The sequence below is a fragment of the Babylonia areolata genome, chromosome 30 (assembly GCF_041734735.1).
Source record: "Babylonia areolata isolate BAREFJ2019XMU chromosome 30, ASM4173473v1, whole genome shotgun sequence".
NCBI classification, from domain to species: domain Eukaryota; kingdom Metazoa; phylum Mollusca; class Gastropoda; order Neogastropoda; family Buccinidae; genus Babylonia; species Babylonia areolata.
Window position 1 is genome coordinate 1,561,052 of NC_134905.1, and position 21,131 is coordinate 1,582,182.

Consider the following 21,131-nt stretch of genomic DNA (forward strand, 5'->3'; position numbering starts at 1 on the left):
ATCTTCTGCTTGTGTATACACACCAAGGTGGTTCACTGGTGAGACACAAGCAGGTCTGCACATGTGTTTACCTGGGAGATCGGAAAAATCTCCATCCTTTACCCGGCCGCCAGGCGCGCCGTTACCGAGATTCGAACCCGGGACCCTCAGCCGGATTGAACGCAGACTTGAGAAACTGAAACTGAAACTCCCAAGTACCCTTCTACCCCAAAGGGAAAATAATTCTAAACAAATTAATCGATCATTATAAGACGTGAACCCACATTCACTGAAGTACAAGCTTTGTGGCTCTTCTCAAAACCCTCTAAAACAGACCGTGTGTCTGTGTGTCTCTCTGTGCGTGCAGGCGTGAGTACGCGCGTGTGCGCGATTAAAGTAGTGTGTGTGTGTGTGTGTGTGTGTGTGTGTGTGTGTGTGTGTGTGTGTGTGTGTATGTCGGTATCAGTGTGTGTGTGTGTGTGCCGGTGTGTGTGTGTGTGTGTGTGTGCCGGTGTGTGTGTGTGTGTGTGTGTGTGTGTGTGTGTGTGAAGTAAAAAAAGTAATATGTTATAGATTGAATAGGCAGCAACTTCTTTTTTATACTCTTTACGTGTGTGTGTGTGTGTGTGTGTGTGTGTGTGTGTGTGTGTGTGTCTGTGTCTGTCTGTGTCTGTACATGATGTCTGTGTGGCTGTGGCTGTATGTGTCTGTGTGAGAATCTGTGTCTGTCTCTGTGTCTGTGCTTGTGTCTGAATCTGTGTCTGTGTTTGTGTCTGAATCTATGTCTGTGTTTGTGTCTGAATCTGTCTGAATCTATGTCTGTGTTTGTGTCTGAATCTGTGTCTTGACTGAGTCTGTGTGTCTGAGTCATGTCTCAGTCTGTACCCGTGCAGACGTGAGTGAGTTCAGTTCGCGCGTGTGTGCGATTAACTCTCTCCATACGAACGGCGAAAGAGACGACGTTAACAGCGTTTCACCCCAATTACCATCATCAAAATATTGCAAGCGGAAGGCTCTTATACTGAAGACGTGAATGGTGACAAAGAATACCACAATTCTGACGACGGAAGCTAAAGGTTGGGTCATTCAGACACCCACTGGACATCCGAGGGGTCTGTGTCGAGGAGAAGAGAGGACTGGCCGTACTGAGTGTGCAAAAGCACTATTTTTATGCGTGGAAGTGTGAGCGAAAACACAACAACAGAAAGCAAGAAAAAGAAACAGGCACCAGGATGTGATGGAATCGTCGTAAGCAGCAAGGCACGGCAGGCAACGTTTCGCCCACTGTCTCACACAGCTGACAGGCCTATGACAGCTTGAAATCAACTCGACGTCCGGGGAAAAAAGAAGGGGATTCCCCCCGCTGGATACCTGTCTGACAAAATCGTTGCATCTGTGTGTGTGTGTGTGTGTGTGTGTGTGTGTGTGTTCATCTGTGTGTGTGTGTGCATCTGTGTGTGTCAGTGTGTGTGTGTGTGCATCTGTGTGTGTCAGTGTGTGTGTGTGTGTGTGTGTGTGTGTGTGTGTGTGTGTGTGTCTTTGTCTGTGTGTTTGTGCGTGTGTGTGTGTTCTGTTTGTAACGCTTGAAACAATGCTAATCTGAGAATATTCTACCATGATGAAGATAATGATAATGAATTCAGAAGAAGAAGAAGAGGAGGAGGAGGGGGAAGACGAGATACACACACACACACACACACACACACACACATATATATATATATATATATATATATATATATGTGTGTGTGTGTGTGTGAGTGTGTGTGTGTGTGTGTGTGTGTGTGTGTGTGTGTGTGAGAGAGAGAGAGAGAGAGAGCGAGCGTGCGCGTGTTCTGTTTCTATGGGACATTTATCTGAATTTTTTTTTTTTAATGTTATAAGCATTAATGATGACATTGATGATGACGGTGGTGGGTATCTGGTCACGCCCTGTCATCATTGTACACACCCCCTGTCTGGGCCCCAGACGTCATTTTCCATTCCTACGTCAATACATGTCTAGGTTGGCGGCGCAGTTTGCATTCAGTTTCAGTTTCAGTTGCTCAAGGAGGCGTCACTGCGTTCGGACAAACCATATACGCTACAACACATCTGCCAAGCAGATGCCTGACCAGCAGCGTAACCCAACGCGCTTAGTCAGGCCTTGAGAAAAAAAACAACCCAAAAAACCGGGGGAATAAATAATAAATAAGCTTACATAAATAAATAAATAAATGAATAATAATTATAATATAGAAAAAGGTAGTAGTAATAATAATAGTAATACTAAAAGAAAAAAAAATAATAAATAAATAAATAAGACAACAATGGTGATAAATAAGCAAATAAATGTAAAACATGAAGACACACATTCACACACACACCCACACATGCACAACAGAAATGCACCAAACATGCAGTTTCACAGATATGAAAGCACAGTCAAATACATATAAACGTACATGAGCTCCAACACACACACACAGTTTGCATGCTAGCAGTCAGCTCAGTGCTCAAACTGCGAAGCCTCTCCAACCTGCCGAACAATGAATCAAGGTTCAAGATTCAGTTAACTCTTTCAGTACGGCCAGTCCTCTCTTCTCCTCTACACAGACCCCTCGGATGTCCAGTGGGTGTCTCAATGACCCAACCTTTAGCTTCCGTCGTCAGAATTGTGGTATTCTTTGTCAACATTCACCTCTTCAGTATAAGAGCCTTCCGCTTGCAATATTTTGATGATGGTAATTGGGGTGAAACGCTGTTAACGTCGTCTCTTTCGCCGTTCGTATGGAGAGAGTTAACTTTTGACCCATAATGGATCATGGAGGATTTCAGAAAACAGCATAATCACTTGAAGAACACAACAAGGATTATCATACCGTTTTCGTCAACTGAATTAAAATAAGGGTATATTCTTTCCTCTGCATGAAAGTATCCTATGCAAAACTGCAAGTCTAAATCTATCAAGTCATAGGAAAACCCGTTCACTTGCAGTAAATGATTTACAAAATGAAAATACAGACGTTGGACATACATAATTATTTATCGGGTAACAATCTTTTACGGGTATCAGAAAAAAAAGAACACTCCACAATAAAACAAAATTCATCACTAACAGTATTCATGTCACACAGTTGAAAAAAAAAAAAAAGGTATTGGAATTCCATTTGACCGCCCTATTTCAATGGGTAAACAGTGATTATTGCATTTAAATTTGATTCACGAAATTACGTTTGTAGTGGATAATCGACCAATATATTCAAACGCAAAAAGGCACGCGGAAAATTGACCAATATATTCAAACCACACGAACAGTTGACCAATATATTCAAACCACGCGAACAGTTGACCAATATATTCAAACCACGCGAACAGTTGACCAATATATTCAAACCACGTGAACAGGTGACTAATATATTCAAACCACAAGGTCAGTTGACCAATCTATTCAAACCACGCGGACAGTTGACCAATATATTCAAACCACGTGAACAGGTGACTAATATATTCAAACCACAAGGTCAGTTGACCAATCTATTCAAACCACGCGGACAGTTGACCAATCTATTCAAACCACGCGAACAGTTGACCAATATATTCAAACCACGCGGACAGTTGACCAATCTATTCAAACCACGCGAACAGTTGACCAATATATTCAAACCACAAGGTCAGTTGACCAATATATTCAAACCACGCGAACAGTTGACCAATATATTCAAACCACGCGAACAGCTGACCAGTATATTCAAACCACGCAGATAGTTGACCAATATATTCAAGCCACGCGGACAATTGACCAATATATTCAAGCCACGCGGGCAGTTGACCAATATATTCAAGCCACGCGGGCAGTTGACTAATATATTCAAGCCACGCGGGCAGTTGACCATTATATTCAAACCCAGCACACATCGGAGCAGATCGGGAAGTGTCGGCGTCTGCCGGTCTGCCAGTCTCCGGCCCGTTGTGTGTGTGGAGGAGTTTGGGCAGGGGATGTGGGGGAGGGGAGGGGGTGGGGAGTTGGGGGAGGGGAGGGGGGGGGGGAAGTAGGCACTTGCCGTCTCCGTGAGGAAGTTATGAGGCTCGTCCAAACCAGCACTGCTTCCGGAACTACTTCACTGAGGCGTCATGGGCCCGGAAACCTGGATTAGCATTGATAATGAGAGGTGGTGATGGGACACTTCGACGTGTGGTGGTGGTGGTGGTGGTGGTGTGTGTGTGTGTGTGTGTGTGCGTGTGTGTGTGTGTGTGAATAGAATAGAATAGATTTTATTGTCATGGAATCTTAAGGTTTATAAGACACAAGTGCAATGGTAAATAAATGAATGAATGAATGAATGAAAAACACACAATTAATCAACAGTTAATGCAGTAAATTGCAGCAGCATTCATAAACAAATTTTTCTTAATCTTGTTCATATATATTCATCATCTGTTAGCATCACCTGACTGGGAATATTTCCTTTGTTATTCGAATTTTGAATATCTTTTAAAAATTGTTGCCTTAAGGTTTTATATTTAATACAATGATCAAGACGGATTTCGTTTTCCGGGATGTTACACTTGTTGCACAATCTGTCTTCTTGTGGAATATTTAAATATCTACCTTTCTCAATCTTTAGGTCATGCACGCTTATTCTGAGTTTCGTTAAAGCTTGTCTGTGTTTTGTATCTGATATATTTAAAAGATAGGTTTCAGTTCGTATTGTAAAATTTTAGCTTTAATGTTTTTTCTCTTTTATCTTTCCAGTATTTGATATATTCATTTTCTAATTTTTTATGTACGACATATTTCAGTCCGTGTACGCTGAATGTGAATTGATTTTTCCAAATGTGATCAAGGCCTATAATTTCGAGTATCTTTCTAACAAATATCAACCATGGGGAAGTTGTATTTTTTTGTTGGTAAATGGACTTATATATTTTGTTGATGAGGGAAGTTTCCGGTAATTGAATTAGGTGAATCAAATGTGTAATAATTTGGCATATTATCTTTAAACTTACTGGGAATCTGCCCAGTTCACCTAACACAGGAAGCACCATAGCTTTTTTGTTTACTCCTAGTATTTGCTTACAAAATTTAATGTGTAATTTTTCATGTGGAAACTTGTTCGATAAGCAGTCGTCAAAAAGATGTGCTAAATCGAAAGAATCATCCAGTTTGACAATCAGTGGTGATTAACTCTCTCTCTCTCTCCCTCTCTCTCTCTCTCCCTCTCTCTCTCTCTCTCTCTCTCTCTCTCTCTCTGTGTGTGTGTGTGTGTGTGTGTGTGTGTGTGTGTGTGTGTGTGTGTGTGTGTGTGTGTGTGTTTCAACAACAAAGAAGCACGCAAATGTAAGACCACTCCCAACTAACTCCAGTCAATGCATATATATATATATGTGTGTGTGTGTGTGTGTGTGTGTGTGTGTGTGTGTGTGCGTGCGTGCGTGCGTGCATGTGTGTGTGTGTGTGTGTGTGGGTGTGTGGGCGTATATGGATCTATCCGTACGCTCTGACATCCCCTTTGAAACTGAAACAGGAACTTCCTCACACCTCTTCAACCACCCACCCCCACCCCTCCTCTCTCTCTTCTCCCCAACACCCAACCCCTCCAGTGAGGGACACCCTCCTCTCTCCCCTCCCTCCTTCTCACCTCCCTCTCTCTTCCCTCTTCCCTCCTTCCCTATCCTCTCCCCTTTCTCCTCTCCACCCCCCCCCCTCCCTCGGTACATCAGACAAAGGTGGAGGGAGAAGGGAGAGGGGGATGCCAGCAAATGACAAAAAACCCACATCCTGGTGTTACTGTCTGACGGACAGCGTTAACCCCTCAGATGCCGAATCTCTGGTCGTGACATTACGTCAATGCGGCTGGAAATTGAAGTGCAGACGAAACACGCACGTTGAGATCCCGTAATCCATGTCAGCTTTCGGTGGATTATTGAAACAAGAACATACCCGACATAAAACCTCTGCCAAAAACAGAGTATGACCGACCGCTTATATGGCAGGGGCAAAAACAGTCAACCACAAAAAAGCCCACAAGTTCATATCAGTGAACATAAGATTGACTGATTGAATGTAGAATGCAGTTTACGAACTATAGAACAATTAGTCGTGATTAACTGTACCGAACTATTGAGCAATCAGTAACTATTGAACAATGGTGATTAACCTCACCGAACTATTGAACAATCAGTGGTGATTAACCTCACCGAACTATTGAACAATCAGTAACTATTGAACAATGGTAGTTAACCTCACGGAACTATTGAACAATCAATGGTGATTAACCTCACCGAACTATTGAATATTCAGTAACTACTGAACAATGGTGATTAACTCACCGAACTATTGAACAATCAGTGGTGATTAACTCACCGAACTATTGAACAATCAGTGGTGATTAACCTCGCCGAACTGTCGAACAATCAGTAACTATTGAACAATGGTGATTAACTCACCGAAGTATTGAACAATCAGTGGTGATTAACATCACCGAACTATTGAATATTCAGTAACTATTGAACAATGGTGATTAACTCACCGAACTATTGAACAATCAGCGGTGATTAACCGCATCGAACTATTGAACAATGGTGACAGACATCCTCAGTATTGGCTGACGCCCCCTATGAAGGTCACGTTGTCCAGGGCTCCAGTCAGGGCCCCGTGGTGATTGTGCTGTTCGAATCTTGGATGTCTGTCCGTGTCTGGAGTTCCAGGAGTTTCAGTTTCAGTTACTCAAGGAGGCGTCACTACGTTCGGACAAATGCATATGCGCTACACATCTGCTAAGCAGATGCCTCACCAGCAGAGAGCCGTCGAAGACAACCTCTAGAAGCTCTGGGTGACTTGCTCACCTGTAAGCTGTGATTTATCTAGCCCTGAAACACAACCTCACCTGTAAGCTGTGATTTATCTAGCCCTGAAACACAACCTCACCTGTAAGCTGTGATTTATCTAGCCCTGAAACACAACCTCACCTGTAAGCTGTGATTTATCTAGCCCTGAAACACAACCTCACCTGTAAGCTGTGATTTATCTAGCCCTGAAACACAACCTCACCTGTAAGCTGTGATTTAACTAGCCCTGAAACACAACCTCACCTGTAAGCTGTGATTTATCTAGCCCTGAAACACAACCTCACCTGTAAGCTGTGATTTATCTAGCCCTGAAACACAACCTCACCTGTAAGCTGTGATTTATCTAGCCCTGAAACACAACCTCACCTGTAAGCTCTGATTTATCTAGACCTGGGATACATGCTCACCTGTAAGCTCCGATCCATCTCGCCAGGTGAGATGGCAGCCCTTCACTGGCGAACAATGCTGGTTAGCAGCAGCGAAAGTGTTAAAAACAAACACAAACATAACAGCTGTCTATCTATATCCATCGTCTGTGTCACGTGGAGAGACAGAGAACGCTGTGTGCCGGACAGCATTAAGTAGAACGACACACTCTCGTTTCCATCAGAAGGACACCAGTCGCTTCTCTGTCTAGGCTCTGGTAAGTCTCTCCCTTTCTTTGTCCTTTTCCACTGCCTGTCTGTCTGTCTGTGCCTGTCTGTGTCTGTGTCTGTCCGTCTGTCTGTGTCTGTCTGTCTGTCTGTGCCTGTCTGTCTGTCTGCCTGAACGAAAACAAAGTAGCGAAACGTTTGACTTTTACTGATGTTCATTCATTTTCATTGTTTGCCAAGTTATTCATACTCTCTCTCTCTCTCTCTCTCTCTCTCTCTCTCTCTCACACACACACACACACACACACACACACACACACACACACAGAGAAGTTTGTGAAAGAAGTAAAAATGGACATTAACAATACTGTTGCAGTTAAAGTTGATAAATGTGTTTTTAATGTTGATAAAGATGTCATATTGGCAGCATGTTATGTTACCCCACAAGGAAGTCCAAAATACAGCTCAACTGATTAAAAAGATCGTGTGCAGATCTTAACTCACTCAGTACGGCCAGTCCTCTCTTCTCATCTACACAGACCCCTCGGATGTCCAGTGGGTGTCTGAATGACCCAACCTTTAGCTTCCGTCGTCAGAACTGTGGTATTCTTTGTCAACATTCACCTCTTCAGTACAAGAACCTTCCGCTTGCAATATTTTGATGATGGTAATTGGGGTGAAACGCTGTTAACGTCGTCTCTTTCGCCGTTCGTATGGAGAGAGTTAAAAGAATGTAAGTTAAAATCCAGCCAGAAAGATGATGTGCTTCCTCCTTTTACACACACACACACACACACTTCGCCATTTAGGTCGGCAGCCATGCTCCGTTTTCTGAATTGTGCATGTTGAGTATGTTCTTGTTTCTATAACACACCAAACGCTGACGTGTGACAAGGATTACAGGATCTTTAACGTGCGTACTTGATATCCTGCGTGTGCATACTCATGAAGGGCACCGGCAGGTGTGCACATAATGCTGACCTGGGAGATCGGATAAATCTCCCTCTTTAACTCACTCAGTACGGCCAGTCCTCTCTTCTCCTCTACACAGACCCCTCGGATGTCCAGTGGGTGTCTGAATGACCCAACCTTTAGCTTCCGTCGTCAGAATTGTGGTATTCTTTGTCAACATTCACCTCTTCAGTATAAGAGCCTTCCGCTTGCAATATTTTGATGGTGGTAATTGGGGTGAAACGCTGTTAACGTCGTCTCTTTCGCCGTTCGTGTGGAGAGAGTTAACCCATCAGGTGCCATGGTGGATCGAAGTCCGGTAACTCGGGTGACGATCCAGCGCTGTAGCCATGTGACCACCGCACTCGTCACGGTGTACAACTCACAGTCAGTACACCGACAGTTAATGACGATGACAGGCACTGTGTCCATGATGATGACAGGCACTGTGTCCATGATGATGAAGATGATGATGACAGATATTGTGTCGATGAAGATGATGATGACAGGCATTGTGTCAATAATGATGACAGGCACTGTGTCGATAATGATGACAGGCACTGTGTCGATAATGATGATGATGATGACAGGCATTGTGTCCATGATGATGATGATGATGATGATGATGATGATGATGATGATGACAGGCATCGTGTCCATGATGATAATGATGATGATGATAACAGACATTGTTTCGATGATGATGACGATGACAGGCACTGTGGTGATGATGATGATGATGATGATGACAGGCACTGTGTTGATGATGATGATGATGATGATGACAGGCACTGTGTCCATGATGATGATGATGATGATGACAGGCACTGTGGTGATGATGATGATGACGACAATGACAGGCACTGTGTCGATGATGATGACAGGCACTGTGGTGATGATGATGATGATGATGATGACAGGCACTGTGTCGATGATGATGATGATGACAGGCACTGTGTCCATGATGATGATGATGATGATGACAATGACAGGCACTGTGTCGATGATGATGATGATGATGATGACAGGCACTGTGTCGATGATGATGATGATGACAATGACAGGCACTGTGTCGATGATGATGACAGGCACTGTGTCGATGATGATGATGATGATGATGACAATGACAGGCATTGTGACGATGATGATGACAGGCATTGTGTCGATGATGATGATGATGATGACAATGACAGGCATTGTGACGATGATGATGACAGGCATTGTGTCGATGATGATGATGATGATGATGACAATGACAGGCATTGTGACGATGATGATGATGATACCAGGCACTGTGTCAATGACGATGACAGGCACTGTGTGACTGTTTCAGTTTCAGTTTCAGTCAGGATGAAGTGGATCACTGTCCTTGTGTGTCTGTGGCTGGTGTTGACTGGCGCTCAAGGTGAGCCGGCCTTCGTTTGTCACGTGCTGTCTTCTTCACCTTCCTCCCTCCCTCCCTTCCTTCCTTCCTTCCTTCCTCCTTCCCTTCCTCCCTCCCTCCCTTCCTCCCTCCCTCCCTTCCTTCCTCCTTTCTTCCTCCCTTCCTTCCTCCCTCCCTCCCTTCCTTCCTTCCTCCCTCCCTTCCTTCCTCCCTCCTTTCTTCCTCCCTTCCTTCCTCCCTCCTTCCTTCCTTCCTTCTTTCTTCCTCCCTTCTTTCCTCCCTCCCTCCCTTCCTCCCTCCCTTCCTTCCTCCCTCCTTTCTTCCTCCCTTCCTTCCTCCCTCCTTCCTTCCTTCCTTCTTTCTTCCTCCCTTCCTTCCTCCCTCCCTCCCTTCCTTTCTCCCTTCCTTCTTCACTCCCTTCCTCCCTCCTTTCTTCCTCCCTTCCTTCCTCCCTCCCTCCCTTCCTTTCTCCCTTCCTTCTTCACTCCCTTCCTCCCTCCTTTCTTCCTCCCTTCCTTCCTCCCTTCCTTCCTTACCTCCTCCTCCCTCCCTTCCTTTCTCCCTTCCTTCTTCACTCCCTTCCTCCCTCCTTTCTTCCTCCCTTCCTTCCTCCCTTCCTTCCTCCCTCCCTCCCTCCCTTCCTTTCTCCCTTCCTTCTTCACCCCCTTCCTCCCTCCTTTCTTCCTCCCTTCCTTCCTCCCTTCCTTCTTCACTCCCTTCCTTCCTCCTTTCTTCCTTCCTCCCTCCCTCCCTTCCTTCCTTCCTTCCTGCCTCCCTTCCTTCCTTACCTCCTCCTCCCTCCCTCCCTTACCTCCTCCCTTCCTTCCTCCCTCCCTTCCTTCCTTCCTCCCCCCCTCCCTTCCTTCCTCCCTCCCTTCCTTCCTTCCTTCCTCCCTCCCTCCCTTTCCTCCCCCCCTCCCTCCCTCCCCCCTCCCTTCCTCTTTCCTTCCTTCCTGGGTTTTGCTTTACATCTCTGCTATTTAAGCCAAAGTGAGAGATCGAATCACTGTGTGTGTGTGTGTGTGGACATGAAGGTGTGAAGGAAAATGAGCGAGCCGTTAAACATGACGTAATGCAACAATGTATGGGAAGATATTAACTCCTAAGTAAGAGTACCTTAAAATATAGATAAAATTAAAAAAACAACAACAACAAAAAACCAAAAAAAAACAGGCACGATGCTATCACACAATCGGTCGCCTCATTGAAAGAGCGACAGAGTTGGAGCAGACGTCAGTCTAACTTGGAAGAAAGAGCACGAGCCATTACTAATCAAATGGATGGTGGCATTATCTCCAAATCAACACGCCATTACTAATCAAGTGGATATTGGCATTATCTCCAAATCAACACGCCATTACTAATCAAATGGATGGTGGCATTACCTCCAAATCAACACGCCATTACTGATCAAATGGATGGTGGCATTACCTCCAAATCAACACGTCATTGCTGATCAAACGGATGGTGGCATTATCTCCAAATCAACACGCCATTACTAATCAAGTGGATATTGGCATTATCTCCAAATCAACACGCCATTACTGATCAAATGGATGGTGGCATTACCTCCAAATCAACACGCCATTACTAATCAAGTGGATATTGGCATTATCTCCAAATCAACACGCCATTACTAATCAAATGGATTGTGGCATTACCTCCAAATCAACACGCCATTACTAATCAAATGGATTGTGGCATTATCTCCAAATCAACACGTCATTGCTGATCAAACGGATGGTGGCATTATCTCCAAATCAACACGCCATTACTAATCAAATGGATATTGGCATTATCTCCAAATCAACACGTCATTGCTAATCAAATGGATGGTGGCATTATCTCCAAATCAACACATCATTACTGATCAAATGGATGGTGGCATTACCTCCAAATCAACACGCCATTACTAATCGAATGGATATTGGCATTTTCACGAGCAATTAGTAATCAGATGGATATTGGCATTATCTCCACATCAACAATGTGCAGGTTTCTTCTTCTGATAAACCAGCTGTTATGGATGAAAAGTTGAATAAATATTGTTTTTTTCACACAACACCACACAACAAAAAACGAAGGATGGTGACCATCAGGCCATAGCAATCAGCTGTCACCTTAGAACACCTGACTGGTGATGGTAACGATTGTTTCACGGCACTGTCATTAGCACCTGAGTCCTGTCGTCACACTTAACACCTCTAGCACTGTGTCCTGTCCACCTGGTGATGCGACACACCTGACTGGTCATGGTAACGATTGTTTCACGGCACTGTCATTAGCACCTGAGTCCTGTCGTCACACTTAACACCTCTAGCACTGTGTCCTGTCCACCTGGTGATGCGACACACCTGACTGGTCATGGTAACGATTGTTTCACGGCACTGTCATTAGCACCTGAGTCCTGTCGTCACACCTTACACCTCTAGCACTGTGTCCTGTCCACCTGGTGATGCGACACACCTGACTGGTCATGGTAACGATTGTTTCACGGCACTGTCATTAGCACCTGAGTCCTGTCGTCACACCTTAAGACCTCTAGCACTGTGTCCTGTCCACCTGGTGATGTCATTAGCACCTGAGTCCTGTCGTCACACCTTAACACCTCTAGCACTGTGTCCTGTCCACCTGGCACTGTCATTAGCACCTGAGTCCTGTTGTCACACCTTACACCTCTAGCACTGTGTCCTGTCCACCTGGTAATCCGACACACGCTGATCGATGCTCGATACGGTTTAGTTTTTAGTATTTATTCATTTATGTTATTTTTTAAATCTATTTTTTGATATATTTTTAGCGCAGTGCTACATGATCTGCACACACAGGAACTGTGTCCTGTTCACACTGTTGAAACAGTAAAGTATTTTGCTGCTGTTGTTGTTGTTGTTACTGTCTTCGTCGTCGTCGTCATTGTGTTCTTGTCGCTGGTCCTACTGATCTTGTCGCTGGTCCTACTGGTGTTGTCGCTGGTCCTACTGATGTCGCTGGTGCTACTGATGTTGTGGCTGGTCCTACCAACTGATGTTGTTGCTGGTCCTACCTACTGATCTTGTCGCTGGTCCTACTGATGTTGTCGTTGGTCCTACTGATGTTGTTGCTGGTCCTACCTACTGGTGTTGTCGCTGGTCCTACTGGTGTTGTTGCTGGTCCTACCTACTGATGTTGTTGCTGGTCCTACTGGTGTTGTCGCTGGTCCTACCTACCGATGTTGTCGCTGGTCCTACTGGTGTTGTCGCTGGTCCTACCTACCGATGTTGTCGCTGGTCCTACTGGTGTTGTCACTGGTCCTACTGATGTCGATTCTGTTGGTGTTGTTGTTGTTGAAGTTGTTGCACTGCATCCCTGCTGACAGCTGCAGATAATGACGTTGACGTGATGACGTGTGCAGCCTACAATGATGCCCGGTGCACTGAACGTGGCGGGAGATGTCAGTACACGTCATCAGCGTGTGACGGAGGGTCTTACGTCAGAAACCTGTGTGGAGGACCTTACAACCGCCGCTGCTGTGTCTCCAGTGGTAACACTGCTTTGTGTCGTGCCTTTGTGCTGTGGTGTGCTGTGCTGTGGTGTGCTGTGCTGTGCTGTGGTGTGGTGTGCTGTGCTGTGCTGTGCTGTGCTGTGCTGTGCTGTGCTGTCCTGGGCTGTGGAGTGGTGTGGTCTGCTGTGCTGTGCTGTGTTGTGCTATGCTGTGCTATGCTGTGCTGTGTTGTGCTGTGCTGTGCTGTGGAGTGGTGTGCTGTGTTGTGCTGTGCTGTGCTGTGCTGTGCAGTGTTTGCCATGCTGAGCTATGTTGAACAAGACAAGACATCACATCACATCACAGCCTCTTTTTTCTGCATTAAAAAAATATATATCAAAGGGCAATCTTCTTCTTCTTCTGCGTTCACTCGTATGCACACGAGTGGGCTTTTACGTGTATGACCGTTTTTACCCCGCCATGTAGGCAGCCATACTCCGTTTTCGGGGGTATCAAAGGGCAATGATCGCTTGGCTTCAAAGCCAGAATATGAGTGAGGGTCCTTGGATTTAGATTTGTGTGTGTGTGTGTGTGTGTGTGTGTGTGTGTGTGTGAGGTTGGGGATGGGATTGGGGATGGGGTTGCAGCAAGAAGGTGAAAGACCTGGCCTGTGAGCTGTTCTCCCCTGACGGAGACCGGATCGCTGCCAAGCGGCACCCCTCAGGACAGAAGGACAATGCCTACCCATACAACAACCTCCGGGACGTCTGCAACGGTGGCAAGGCCTCTCGTTCCAGGTACGTCGCTCAGCTGGACTGTTGTTCTTCTTGTTGCTTTCCTCCTGGATTTTTTTTAACTCTCCATAGTGCTGTTTTCTTTTCAATTGCCAAAGACGTGGAACAAGCTCCCTTATAACCTCCGTCATTCTTATTCCCTCGCATCTTTTAAATCTCGTCTCAAAACTCACCTTTTCCCTCATCAATAAGTTCAATTGTGGCAGGTCCACTTCCTTTTCGTTAGGTGTGCTTGACTATGTGTGTATACATAATTATGCATGTATATGAATGTGTATTGTGTGTGCGTGTGTTTATGTAAGTTTGTGCCTGCCTATGTGTGCGTATGTGTTAGGGTAGCTGTTAGATACACATGTATGTTAAAATGTATGTATGCAGTGTGTGTGTGTGTGTGTGTGTGTGTGTGTGTGTGTGTGTGTGTGTGTGTGGTCACATTTTAGTGTGTTTATGTAACATAGATATAATGTTTTATGTTAACAAAAGCGTTTTTGTAAAGCACCTAGAGCAGATTTCTGGATAGTGTGCTATATAAGTATCCATTATTATTATTATTATTATTATCCATACGAACGGCGAAAGAGACGACGTTAACAGCGTTTCACCCCAATTACCATCATCAAAATATTGCAAACGAAGGCTCTTATACTGAAGACGTGAATGTTGACAAAGAATACCACAATTCTGACGACGGAAGCTAAAGGTTGGGTCATTCAGACACCAACTGGACATCCGAAGGGTCTGTGTAGAGGAGAAGAGAGGACTGGCCGTACTGAGTGAGTTAATTGTGTGTCAGGGCGGAAAAGCCTCTGGAACCAGGTACGTCGCTCTGTTGGATTTTTTGGGTTTCGTTTGGTTTTTGTCTAGATTTTGTTTAATTTTTTCTTTACTTTGTCTTATTTTGTTTTCATTTTTATTGCAGTTTGATTTGTTTTATTCTATTTTCTTTTATTTTTCCTTTTTTTTTCTTCTTTCGTTTATTTCTTTGTTGAGGGTGGAGGCGGGGATAGTTAGCGTGAGGGCTTATGCAAGCGCCTAGTTTCGCAGGCACACAAACGTACTAAGGCTTGCGCGCGCGAGAGAACACACACACACACACACACACGTTTTACGCTGTGACGACAGCTACACTGGTTGATGATTGTTTTACGCTGTGACGACAGCTACACTGGTTGATGACTGTTTTACGTTGTGACGACAGCTACCGATGCAGCTCTCAGTGTCACGCCCCAGGTGGCAGCACCTGTCTCAGTCCCAAGATGTTGAAGTACCTGGTGGACCTGAAGAATTCTGGCAAAATCTGGGTCAGTTCTGTATTGTATTGTATTGTACTGTATTGTATTGTATTGTATTGAACTGTACTGTACTGTATTGTATTGTGTTGTGTTGTATTGTATTGTACTGTATTGTATTGTACTGTACTGTATTGTATTGTCTTGTTTTGTATTGTACTGTACTGTATTGTATTGTGTTGTATTGTACTGTACTATATTGTATTGTAATGTACTGTATTATATTGTGTTGTGTTGTATTGTATTGTGCTGTATTATACTGTATTATATTGTGTTCTATTGTATTGTGTTGTACTGTACTGTATTATACTGTATTATATTATGCTGTGTTGTACTGTGCTGTATTGTGCTGTATTGTGCTGTATTGTATTGTGTTGTACTGTATTATATTATACTGTATTGTATTGTATTATAATGTACTGTATTGTATTGTACTGCAATGTAGTGTGTTGTGTTGTATTGTACTGTACTGTACTTTCCTGTACTGTGTTGTGTTGTGTTGTATTGTATTGTATTGTATTGTACTGCATTGTGTTGTACTGTATGGTAGTGTGCTGTATTGTAGTATGTTGTGTTGTATTGTACTGCATTGTATGGTGTTGTATTTTACTGCATTGTATTGCATTTAATTGTATTGAATTGTATTGGGCGAAGTACCAGGTGGAACTGAACTGAAGAAGTCTAGCAGGATCTTTGTGAGTCATGTACTGTGCTGTGCTGTGCTGTGCTGTGCTGTGCTGTGCTGTGTTGTGCTGTGCTGTGCTGTGCTGTATTGTGTTGTATTGTGCTGTGCTGTTCTGTGTTGTGTTGTATTGTGCTGTGCTGTGTTGTATTGTGCTGTGCTGTGCTGTGTTGTATTGTGTTGTGCTGTGCTGTGCTGTGCTGCGTTGTATTGTGCTGTGCTGTGCTGTGCTGTATTGTGTTGTGCTGTGCTGTGCTGTATTGTGTTGTATTGTGCTGTGCTGTGTTGTATTGTGCTGTGCTGTGCTGTGCTGTGTTGTATTGTGCTGTGCTGTGCTGTGCTGTGCTGTGCTGCGTTGTATTGTGTTGTGCTGTGCTGTGCTGTATTGTGTTGTATTGTGCTGTGCTGTGTTGTGCTGTGCTGTGCTGCGTTGTATTGTGCTGTGCTGTGCTGTGCTGTGCTGTATTGTGTTGTGCTGTGCTGTGCTGTGCTGTATTGTGTTGTATTGTGCTGTATTGTGTTGTATTGTGCTGTATTGTGTTGTATTCTGCTGTGCTGTGCTGTGTTGTATTGTGTTGTATTGTGTTGTATTGTGCTGTGCTGTATTGTGCTGTGCTGTGATGTGCTGTATTGTGTTGTGCTGTGCTGTATTGTGTTGTATTGTGCTGTGCTGTGTTGTATTGTGCTGTGCTGTGCTGTGTTGTATTGTGCTGTGCTGTGCTGTGCTGTGTTGTATTGTGCTGTGCTGTGCTGTGTTGTATTGTGTTGTGCTGTGCTGTGCTGTGCTGTGCTGTGCTGTGCTGTGTTGTATTGTGCTGTGCTGTGCTGTGCTGTGTTGTATTGTGTCGTGCTGTGCTGTGCTGTGCTGTGTTGTATTGTGTTGTGCTGTGCTGTGCTGTGCTGTGCTGTGCTGTATTGTGTTGTGCTGTGCTGTGTTGTATTGTGTTGTGCTGTGCTGTGCTGTGCTGTGTTGTATTGTGCTGTGCTGTGCTGTGCTGTGTTGTATTGTGCTGTGCTGTGCTGTGTTGTATTGTGTTGTGCTGTGTTGTGCTGTGCTGTGCTGTGCTGTGTTGTATTGTGTTGTGCTGTACTGTGCTGTGCTGTGTTGTATTGTGTTGTGCTGTGCTGTGCTGTGCTGTGCTGTGTTGTATTGTGTCGTGCTGTGCTGTGCTGTGCTGTGTTGTATTGTGTCGTGCTGTGCTGTGCTGTGCTGTGTTGTATTGTGTTGTGCTGTGCTGTGCTGTATTGTGTTGTGCTGTGCTGTGCTGTGTTGTATTGTGTTGTGCTGTGCTGTGCTGTGCTGTGCTGTGCTGTGTTGTATTGTGTCGTGCTGTGCTGTGCTGTGCTGTGTTGTATTGTGTCGTGCTGTGCTGTGCTGTGCTGTGCTGTGTTGTATTGTGTCGTGCTGTGCTGTGCTGTATTGTGTTGTGTTGTGCTGTGCTGTGCTGTGCTGTGTTGTGCTGTGTTGTGCTGTGCTGTGCTGTATTGTGTTGTGCTGTGCTGTGCTGTGCTGTGTTGTGTTGTGTTGTGTTGTGCTGTGCTGTATTGTGTTGTGCTGTGTTGTATTGTGTTGTATTGTGCTGTGTTGTATTGTGTTGTATTGTGCTGTGCTGTGCTGTGCTGTGTTGTATTGTGCTGTGCTGTGCTGTATTGTGTTGTATTGTGCTGTGCTGTATTGTGTTGTATTGTGCTGTGCTGTGCTGTGCTGTGCTGCGTTGTATTGTGCTGTGCTGTGTTGTATTGTGCTGTGCTGTTCTGTGTTGTATTGTGCTGTGCTGTGCTGTGCTGTGCTGTTCTGTGTTGTATTGTGTTGTGCTGTGCTGTGCTGCGTTGTATTGTGTTGTGCTGTATTGTGTTGTATTGTGCTGTGCTGTGTTGTGTTGTATTGTGCTGTGCTGTGTTGTGTTGTATTGTGCTGTGCTGTGCTGTGTTGTGCTGTATTGTGTTGTATTGTGCTGTGTTGTTCTGTGTTGTATTGTGCTGTGCTGTGCTGTGCTGTGTTGTGCTGAGTTGAGCTGTTCTGTGCTGTGCTGTGTTGAGTTTGTTGTGCTGTGCTGTGCTGTGCTGTGCTGTGCTGTGCTGTGCTTTCGTGTGGTATGTTGCGTTGAGTTGTGTTGAGGTGAGTTGAGTTCAGGTTTGTTGTGTCGTATTGTGCTGTGCTGTGTTATGGCGTGTTGTGCTGTGCTGTGCTGTGCTGTGTTGAGGTGTGTTGTCTTGTGTCACCTTTTCTTTTCTCACAACAAATCTGAGTGTAAATTCGGGCCGCTCTCCTCGGGGTAAGCGCGTCCCCACAGTGTTGAAGTCACCCATGAACACAAGCGGTCTGTAAGTGGATTTGATTCACTATGAAAGTGGATTTTTTTCCCGCAAAATTTTTGCCAGGGACAACCTTTTTGTTGCCGTAGGATCTTTTAAATGCATGTTGCACGCAATACCTCGGTTCATCATCTTATTCGAAAGACTAGCTCCCAGACCTCTACTCAAGGATCTAGTAGGGAGCAAAAATGCCGATCCACTTGTAGGATTTGAACACGTGACTATCTCTCTCTTTCTCTTTCACACACACACACACACATACACACACACACACACATACACACACACACACACACACACACACACACACACCTCTTTCTCACACACACACACACTCACATCTCTCTCTCTCTCTTATACATGTATTAAGTATAACTACTTTTATATGCGTACATGTTTGTGTGTCTCTTAGAACAACGGCAGATGTGTAAGTCGGTCAAAGTGCTAATATCTTCACCGTTGGAAAATAAAGATTCATTCATTCATTCTCTCTCTCTCTCCCTCCCTCTCTCTCCCTCTCTCTCTCTCTCTCTGTCTGTCTTACTCTGTCCTCTCTCTCTTTTCTACCCTTTGTTTGCTTTACATATATTGGCGCTGTTCTTTATAATGGATGTTAACACGGAAGCCCCCCCCCCCCCCCCCCCGTGCCCCCCCTTACCCCTGTTGTCACGGGCAGAAAGGCCTAAACAATAAACCATTCAGACTTCACACGTCTCTCTCTCTCTCTCTCTCTCTCTCTCTCTCTCTATATATATATATAGAGAGAGAGAGAGAGAGAGAGAGAGAGAGAGACAGACAGACAGACAGACAGACAGACAGACAGACAGATAGATGTGTGTGTGTGTGCGCACAGATCAACGAGCTGGCGGGAGCGTGTCACAGCTGCACGTCGCGGCATTACTCGGGCCTGGCCGTGGATCTGCACAAGTTCCCTGGCCATTACCAGCGCTACATGAAGGCCTGCACAGATGCCGGGGGCTGGGCCCTAGAGGAGAGGAACCACGTGCACTGCCAGTTCTACGACACGCCCCACCCCAACTGGGAAGGCTAAAGGAAGGGCTGGGAGGGAGGGGGCCGGGGGTGATGGTGGGTTGGGGGCCTACACTCCCTTCATCCCTTCCTTCCCCCTCCCCCCTCCACCCCCCTGCCCTACCCTGCCATTCTTCCTCAACCTTCCCCCCCACACACACACACGGTCCCGCTCCCGCCACCCCCACCCCAACTGGGAGGTCTGAAGGGGGAACAGGGAGGAGGGGGTCAACAGTCTCTCTCCCTCCACCCCCCCACCACCTCCCTGTCCCTCCTCCACCCCACCCCCACCCCAACAGGGTTTGAAGGGGTGGGTGGGGGTGGGGGGGGTGCGAGGGGGTTACAGTCACTCTCCACCCTCATCCCCCCCCCCAATCCCCACCCCCTTCACCCCTTCCTTCCTCACGCCTGCCCCCTTTCTTCTCCCCCCACCACCGCCCCCTTTCTTCTCCCCCCTCCCCCGCCCCCTTTCTTCTCCCCCCCACCCCCGCCCCCCTTTCTTCTCCCCCCCTCCCCCGCCCCCCTTTCTTCTTCCCCCACCCCCGCCCCCCTTTCTTCTCCCCCCCCCTCCCCCGCCCCCCTTTCTTCTTCCCCCCCCCCTTTCTTCTCCCCCCTCCCCCGCCCCCCTTTCTTCTTCCCCCCTCCCCCCGCCCCATTTCTTCTTTCCCCCGCCCCATTTCTTCTCCCCCCACCCCCGCCCCCTTTCTTCTTCCCCCACCCCCGCCCCCTTTCTTCTCCCCCCCCCCTCCTCCGCCCCCTTTCTTCTTCCCCCCCGCCCCCTTTCTTCTCCCCCCTCCCCCCGCCCCATTTCTTCTCCCCCCCCTCCCCCGCCCCCTTTCTTCTCCCCCCTCCCCCGCCCCCTTTCTTCTCCCCCCACCTCCGCCCCATTTCTTCTCCCCCCCACCCCAACACGCGAAACAGAAGGGGGTGGGGATGTGGATGGTCACCTCATTTCCGCCCCCACCCCCACCCCTCCACACCCCTTTACCCTGTCCCTCCACCTCCACACTTCTCTTGGTGGGGAGCACTGTTCTCTTGGACAACAAGGTTTGCCTTGCCTTGCCTTGCCGTGCCTTGCTGTGACCATCCCATTATTATTAGTCTTCATTAAAAGGCAACAACAACAAAAAGCGATGTTTCTATTTCAGTCTTGTCGCAATTTAGTTACCTGTAGTGATAGACTCATGTACTCAGTCTTTTTTTTGTAATGACTGGCAAAATCTTTTGTAATGACTTGTAAAAATCGGTGATTTGGTTTAACATTAACAGTTATCTGGTCATTTGTAAACGATGACTCTTTTTTTTTTTTAATTATTGTGAAAACCGGAAGTGCATAAGCAAGACTGTATGTGTGTCTGTAAGAAATGCTCACTGCACTGTCCAGCCCCCGAAAAGAAATCTTTGCAACTTTCCAAATGGTACTGTCATTTGTGAGAAAAAAAAAATGACACAAAAGAAATATTCCATCTGATGTATTCAAGTCACGTGCAGTGAGACAATGGTGTTCCCCATTCCTAATTACCGCCCCTGAAAAAAGTTGAATAAATCTCTGAAGCAATCTGAGCAGCTGCAAATGGTCTGGAGTTCTCAACAACGTTGAAGTATTGAGAATGTGTGTGGTTTATGCTGAACAATCTGTACATTTACTGTCTGTCTGTCTGTCTGTCTGTCTGTCTGTCTCTCTATATTTCGTATTCAATAGGTCTCTGTCTTTCTGTCTGTCTGTCTGTCTGTCTCCATCTCTGTCGGTCTGCCTCTGTCTCTCGCATCATCTCTCTCCCTCTCTCTGTCTGTCTGTCTCCCTCTCCCTCTCACCATCTGTC

At 45.9% G+C, this 21,131-nt stretch overlaps 1 protein-coding gene across 1 annotated transcript; it reads left to right on the top strand.

The window, feature by feature from the left end:
• The first annotated feature begins 7,369 nt into the window (after nucleotides 1-7,369).
• On the top strand, nucleotides 7,370-19,643 carry LOC143275273 (uncharacterized). The gene is made up of 6 exons (XM_076579253.1): nucleotides 7,370-7,453; nucleotides 9,688-9,759; nucleotides 13,130-13,258; nucleotides 13,815-13,995; nucleotides 15,191-15,293; nucleotides 19,133-19,643. The coding sequence occupies exons 2-6, from the start codon at nucleotides 9,705-9,707 to the stop codon at nucleotides 19,328-19,330; spliced, it is 666 nt and encodes a 221-aa protein (XP_076435368.1). The 5' UTR covers nucleotides 7,370-7,453; nucleotides 9,688-9,704; the 3' UTR covers nucleotides 19,331-19,643.
• Nucleotides 19,644-21,131: the final 1,488 nt, after the last annotated feature.